The following is a 6987-nucleotide window of genomic DNA, read 5'->3' on the forward strand; positions in this document are numbered from 1 at the left end:
ATCTCGCATTGCAGGTTATTCATCCATTCACCGGTGAATTGCTGGAAGAAGGTGAAATTGTTGAAGATCTCTCACAGCAGCAACTGATTACCCTAAATGCAATGAGAGATGTAGATGATGATGAGATTGAAAAGATGCCTAGAGAGCCGGAATCTTCAAACGCTGAAAACATCGAAGAAATTGTCTTCAAGGGAAATGTGAAGAAGTCTTCGTATGTTAGACAAGATGGAACTGAGTTTGCCACGTTTGATGAATACTGGTTAAAAGACAATGTAGAAGACATTGACGAGCATCTAAAGAACTGCGATTCATCAGAAAATGCCACTGATGCATTCTCCGCGTGGCGTTAACGGTTCTTGTTAAAGGCTTCCAAACCCATGCCTGAGGCTGCTCAAGTTGACTACTTATGGTTTGAGAAAGTGAAGCCTAGCGGGAGAATCCTGTGTTGGATGTTTGTGAAGGAGATACATTGTGTTGCAATTAAGCGGGAGTTTGGGATCCAGTACTTTCGATCTTTACTGAGCATTCTATCTTTGCCATTATTTTATGATGTGGCCGCTTTGACAAAGATAGATCTCATAAATCGCTCAAAATATGATGGTGCAACACTATTCGAGCGATTGATTAGAATGAACAAGAAGTCTGGGTGGAAGGACAAGTCTTACAAACCTCAGTTCCCCATCTACCAACAAATCAACTTTACGCTTGATCCGGCAACCAACACTGGCAGATACAAGCTTATTTACGAGCCGACGAAAGTGGTAGACAAGATTCCTTTGATGCCAATGAGGCAAGACTTTCTGGGTGAAATGCGTTTATGGTGTTATGATTCCGACACACATGAGGCAGTGATCGTTTTCAATGGCGATCAAGAGAATTTCAGGATGTTGGATCCAATGTGGATAGTTAATTTGTCCGCATCCGACATTAACAAGTTGTACCGGCATGACATATTCTATGAAGACAAGGACGCACATCAGGCATTAAAATTTCAGCGCGTCGCTTGCTTGTGTTACTACAGGGGAATACATTCGGGCAGTTCATAGTCCGAACGACACTGAAGAAGGAAGATATAAAGACCGAAGACAAGTAACAGACAAGGGGGAGTTTGTTGATGCATTTTGGTGTCTGTCACTAGTCTTGTACTTTACGATGTATTTTGTACGGTCTTTTATAGTTTATCGAGTCTGTATTCGCAGTTGTCCAAGTCGGATATCCTCCTATCCGCTTGTGTCCGACTTATTTGTCTCGTTGGTTATGTAATAGTCGTTGAACAATGCATGTTGCATGTTAAGGGTATTTCTGTGATTTGTTTATACTTATAGGTGCCTGTTGTTTGCTGTCTGTTTGCAGCAAACAAATTACAGTTTGCAGCCTTCGACGAAACAGAAGTGTTTCGTTGAACACTTGTCGACGAAACAGACTTTGATCTGTTTGTTTCTGTTTCGTCAAGATCAGCGACGAAACAGATGTGTTTCGTCGTCTGATGGGCTTAGTGTTGGGCCCAGTTCCGCTTCGTCGGCCCAATCTGTGTTTCGACGAACTCTAATGGCCCAGCTGCGATATAAAGGCACAGATTGTCTCAGTTACAACTAAGAGATGAGAGAATACCCTGAAGGTCACTTTGTCTAGACTGTGTTTGTATCAGTTGCATTCTCATCCAGTTTAATCAAACGATTGTCTTTCTTTGGTTAAACCTCTGTTCTTACTTTGTTCTATGTTTGATTTGGCTTTGTTAAGTGGATTCCGCACACTTAACTTTGTTTTTTATAAACAAGGGTTTGGTTGTGTAAATCGATCTTCCGATTTCGGGACCTACACATCGGTTGTGACCTCACAATGAAAAGTCTCATGTCCCTGCCAAGATACAACTATGCTCGCATCGCGTCACTAAACCGGAGTTTTCGTGAGCTCATTAGAAGTGGTGAACTTTATAGGCTAAGAAGCGTTCATCAAGTAATTGAACATTGGGTCTATTTTTCTTGTGACCCATTGAAGTGGGAAGCTTTTGATCCTGTCAACGAGAAATGGATGAATCTACCCATGATGGATACTGACTTAGGCTTCCAGTTCTCGGATAAAGAGTCCATGGCAGTTGGCACAGACCTACTGGTTATAGGAAATGATATGCTTGGCCCGGGTATCTACAAGTACAGTTTTTTAACAAATTCATGGTCACAAGGGCTGCCAATGAATGAACCCAGATGGTTGCTTGGGTCCGCCAGTTTTAAGAATATTGCAATCTTTGCAGGTGGTGTGGATCGAAATGGAAAGATCATGGATGCGGTAGAAAGTTACGACAGTGAGACAGGGACTTGGAAGACACTTCCTAGTATGATTAAGCCGCGGAAATTGGGTTCTGGGGTCTTTATGGATGGTAAGTTTTATGTAATAGGAGGGATTAGCAGTAGTGATTCAAATCCATTGACATGTGGAGAAGAGTATGATCTAGATACCCAAAAGTGGACTGAAATTCCCAACATGTCACCTGGTGGTGGCGGACATGGAATGGCTCCGCCGCTGCTTGCAGTGGCAAGCAATGAGTTATATGCTGCTGATTGTGCAGCAATGGAACTGAAGATGTATAGCAAGAAGAACAAAGAATGGGTTGCTATTGGAAGGTTGCCTGAAATAGCACACAGTAGGGATGGTTGGGGTATTGCATTTAGAGGATGTGGGAATCGTGTCGTCATCATTTGTGGTCCTAGAGATACCCAGAATAGATATATAGAGATATATTCATGGGTCCCTAGCGAAGGGCCACCACAGTGGACGAGGATTGGCTGGAAAAGTAGTAATAACTTTGTCTACAATTGTGCTATAATGGGCTGTTAAGCTGAGAAGAAATCTGGTCAAAAAATCTTTTTAATCTTTCAAAAAGCTAAGTGAACTGATGTGGCTATTTTGTCGAATGATTGTGAGAAAATCAAGTGTTGTTTTATGTTTGTTTGTTATCTTGTCAGAAACTTGTGGGAATTATCGTTTGTGCGAAACTTGTGGGAGTTCTCCTAGTTATGAGTACTTTTAATCAATCTTTTTAATCTTGCCTTGTTAATTGTTGGTTGCAATATATGCTTGCTAATTTTTGGTTGTGAAAACTGATATTTACATAAACAACCAATGAAGTCAAGATTATTATTTTGATAGTTCTTCTCTTTGCAAGCCAGGCATAAGGATATGTGTCTATTTAGGTAACTTATGATGATCTGAAGAAATATTCATCAACAATAACTGTTGCAATATCAACACCTCATTACTTACTTAAACAATGGATTAGCTTATGTTTAATACCCCTCTATCCACAATAAATCGTGTAAATGTGGCACATTAATCTTTCAATTGACCTACCAGGATCGGAAATCTCATGATCATGACAACCACTCAGTATTGTGATTGTGTATTTCTGGCTGGATAATCTTATGGTGAGTCTTTTTAATTGTTGTGACTGGTTTTTACTCAGATCTATTGGATCACTGAAACAAACATAAAAACTGTATGCACTCGTAATCTTCACTGCTTAGAAATGCCAACGTTATTGTCCCTTAGTTGGTATATAAATGTGTAAATAATGTTCGGAGACTAACTACACTGAACTCAAGACCCTTATGGCTTCTACAGTGTTGAAAGTTAATCTTAATTGGTAACTTCCTATGTGGTCTCAGCTATTGTTAGCATGTATTTGTGTTGGCTCCTCCCAAGCCAGTCTTAACTTGACGAGAGTTTATTAATAACTTCTTCAAGCATTGTTGATTTTATATACTTATTTTAAAGGGATCTTCCATATAATGATAATAAATCAATACGAGAAATGTAGTTTTTCTTAATGCCAATTGAAGTTTTTCTAATATTCTAGCATCGAAGTGTTGTTGATGCATATTGTGTGGATGCGACTCGTTTCGGTTCGGCTCCGTTTCAAAGTGAAGACCGAGGTCAAGATATCCCCCTATCTTGACCCGGTACGACGTTTATTTTTGATGTAAAACAGCTGCGCATGTACAGACCATTAGTAGATAGCGTATTGTCTCTTCTGTATGTTATGTTCTGTATGTCTGTTATTGCAACCATCCCATGAAGAACCAACTTCTTCGTGGGAGACACATCTTCACGAAAAGATAGTATGTCACAACATGCATGTAATGAAAGACCAGTGTCACACCCCCAAAATCCACATGCGGAGTATCACCGCTTGGAGGCGTGACTGACCAGGATCAAGCCACCAATCATATTGAACAATACAATTAAATGATTAAAACCAAACGCAATATAATTGGTGTTTCAAAATAAACCAAACATGTCCAAGAAATCCGCGGAAGCATAGTAATGTTCAAATAACCAACACATAGTTTAGAGGTCAAGGGTTTAAGTATGGAACATAACAGTCCATAATCCCACAACGACCGCCCCTCCCTGTGAAAGCTCCATAAGCACCTAACGACCTGCAAGGCATGTGACAACGAGTCAACAACAAAGTTGAGCGAGTTCAAAGTTGGTTGTTCAGTTTTACTAGTTTGTTTAGAAATCATAAGTTGTTTCGTAAACCACGAGTTAACCAGTTCTTTTGTTTCCCAAACCGTAACCATAATCAGTGGGGCCTTCCCATGTGAACCACTAGACCGTACCATATCGACTACTAACGAAATATAAGTTGTGCCCTACATCAGTGTCTATCATCACTGACAGTTTGCTATAGACCATTAGTACACGCCCGATCGAACGACACGGTGTGAGGTTTGTTAAACGTAATAGCGCGATTAACTAATAACCCGCTCGCCATCGGCCTCGGCGATTAAGTCGATATAAAGAGGAGGGACTTCATGATAGAGTTTTGTCTAGTAAGTTAAGGTTGTTTTCCTACCCAAGGAAGACGAACGTACGTAGTTCTACCCAAGTAGAATACGCAGGATATATAGTGGCATCCTACCCAAGGAGGATGGCCGTACATATTCTACCCAAGGAGAATATGTAGTATTCCGTTTTTAGTTCTTTAACCCATTCCCAACCCTTGGGAATCCCATGCCTTGTAGAAAGTATGAACTCACCTCGGTTTGCTCGGTAAAATTATTACTCGCTCACAATTAATTCAATCCAATCCTATAGTGTTTATACATGTGTAATCAGTTGATTGATAATCCCATAGTTCAAGTAACAATCATGATCATAATGTATATGCAAGTAACAACTAACACATAGCATTTATCAGTCACACAAGTTCAAGCAAGTCATGCTTATCATTTAACAATAGTTAACTAACCCAGTTAACCCTTAACAGACCTAACAGAGTTCACTGTGCAGTTTACCCATTTGAGGAAACGCCCCCTGTTTCGTCAAAATGTCCTTATGACGAAACTCCCTTGTTTCGTCGGACTTTCCCTCGGCGAAACACCCCTATTTCGTCGTACTTACCCACGGCGAAACACCCCTGTTTCGTCGTAATTACCCTCGGCGAAATTCCCCCTGTTTCGCCGTGATTTGCGTTTCGTCTACTAGGTCAGTTACGTCGTGTAACTGATGATTACCTAGAAACCCTAACCATCATCCTCAGCCGTTACACACTATCATCGATCATCATCATACGACAATCATACCATATTCACTCAATCACACCAGAACCATACATTAATCTTAGACGATCTATAACATTCAATGACCATTATATGAACACAAATTCACAGATTCACAACATCAACCAACCTATCTCATTGAACAACATCCTATTCGAAACTACAACAACAAGAACCCTAAACGTTCACAGATTCAACATTTTGTCGTCAAATAATCCGAATAGTTTTACGAGTTTCATTATCGTTCATACATATCATAATAATCATCATCAACAATCAAAAAGAGGATCCAAACATAAGTTCAAGCATTACATACATTGATGAATCATATCTTCCATTAACAGTTAGCTATGCTAGCAATCAATTAATCATGCAAGGGTTAAACACTAACCGGGATAAACGGAAATACTAACTTGATCGATCTAGAGGGCTTCGAACACATAGGATTGCCATCGCTAAGGGGAGAGAGCTCTAGGGTTTCTAATTTGCTAAAAGTGTGACGAACGAGACAGTAATACCCAATAAATATCCGTGTAACATACTGGGCCCTTAATGGGCTTCGGCGAAACATTGGGCCGGCGAAACGCCTTGTTTCGTCGTGGTGTGTGTGACGAAACACACCTGTTTCATCGAAGGGGTTCATGGCGAAACACTTTATTTCGTCGGGTATATTTCTAATCTCAAACAGTTTACCAGTTCATGTAACCAAACACTTTAATCACGTTAAGTAGGTGACATATCAAACAAACACTTCAACATATAATCCAACGTGTACAATTACAAGGCAAACAAGTCGTGTAAGCAAACAACCAAACAATTAACGTGCAATCAATGCGAAGATGGAATCTTGGAAACTCGAGTTGTCACAACCAGGTTATTCGTGAATGATGGAACCAACGAATGACAATTTTCACAAAGAACATCTTTACGAAGAACCTTCTTGGTCCCTTTAGTTGTTCACTGAATGATTCCCACGAAGAACCTTCATCTTTCGTGGGTTTATATCTTTCGTGAATCTCATAGACGAAGGATCTATGTTTTGTGGGCTTAGGTCTTTCGTGGGCTTAGGTGTTTCATGGGCCAATTCATGGGCCCAGTACATCTTTCGTAGGTTGCTGGGCATGTTGGCTGTATATACAGACTTGCTACACAGAACAGAACCAAGAGAACACACCAGAGAGTTTAAGAGAGTTATCTTGTTTAAACATTGTACTGTGACCGTTCTGGATCAATACACTTGAGCTTTAACTTTGAATCTTTTCTTGTGTTTGTGTGTTCTTTGGCTTGGTTTGCATATGCACTTGGATTCCACACTCGTGTGTGTGTGTCATATAACAACGGAGTAGGTTTATCTTGATCCTCCGAGTTGACCTACCAGTGGTATCAGAGCTTTGGCTCTCTTCCTTGTTAAAACCAAGCTTCTTGT

The 6987-nt window shown here is 40.3% G+C and overlaps 1 protein-coding gene across 1 annotated transcript; it reads left to right on the top strand.

Moving 5' to 3' along the window:
• The first annotated feature begins 377 nt into the window (after nucleotides 1–377).
• Nucleotides 378–2835, top strand: LOC110933252 (F-box/kelch-repeat protein At1g26930). Its single transcript, XM_022176482.1, has 3 exons — nucleotides 378–980; nucleotides 1022–1089; nucleotides 1779–2835. The coding sequence occupies exons 1-3, from the start codon at nucleotides 378–380 to the stop codon at nucleotides 2833–2835; spliced, it is 1728 nt and encodes a 575-aa protein (XP_022032174.1).
• Nucleotides 2836–6987: the final 4152 nt, after the last annotated feature.

The sequence above is a fragment of the Helianthus annuus genome, chromosome 4 (assembly GCF_002127325.2).
Source record: "Helianthus annuus cultivar XRQ/B chromosome 4, HanXRQr2.0-SUNRISE, whole genome shotgun sequence".
Lineage (NCBI taxonomy): Eukaryota > Viridiplantae > Streptophyta > Magnoliopsida > Asterales > Asteraceae > Helianthus > Helianthus annuus.

Coding starts and splice junctions, on each gene's coding strand:
- LOC110933252 (XM_022176482.1), top strand. CDS start 378: ATGCCTGAGGCTGCTCAAGTTGACTACTTATGGTTTGAGAAAGTGAAG. Junction 981..1,021: donor AAGACAAGGACGCACATCAG/GCATTAAAATTT, acceptor GTGTTACTACAG/GGGAATACATTCGGGCAGTT. Junction 1,090..1,778: donor GATATAAAGACCGAAGACAA/GTAACAGACAAG, acceptor TTTATAAACAAG/GGTTTGGTTGTGTAAATCGA.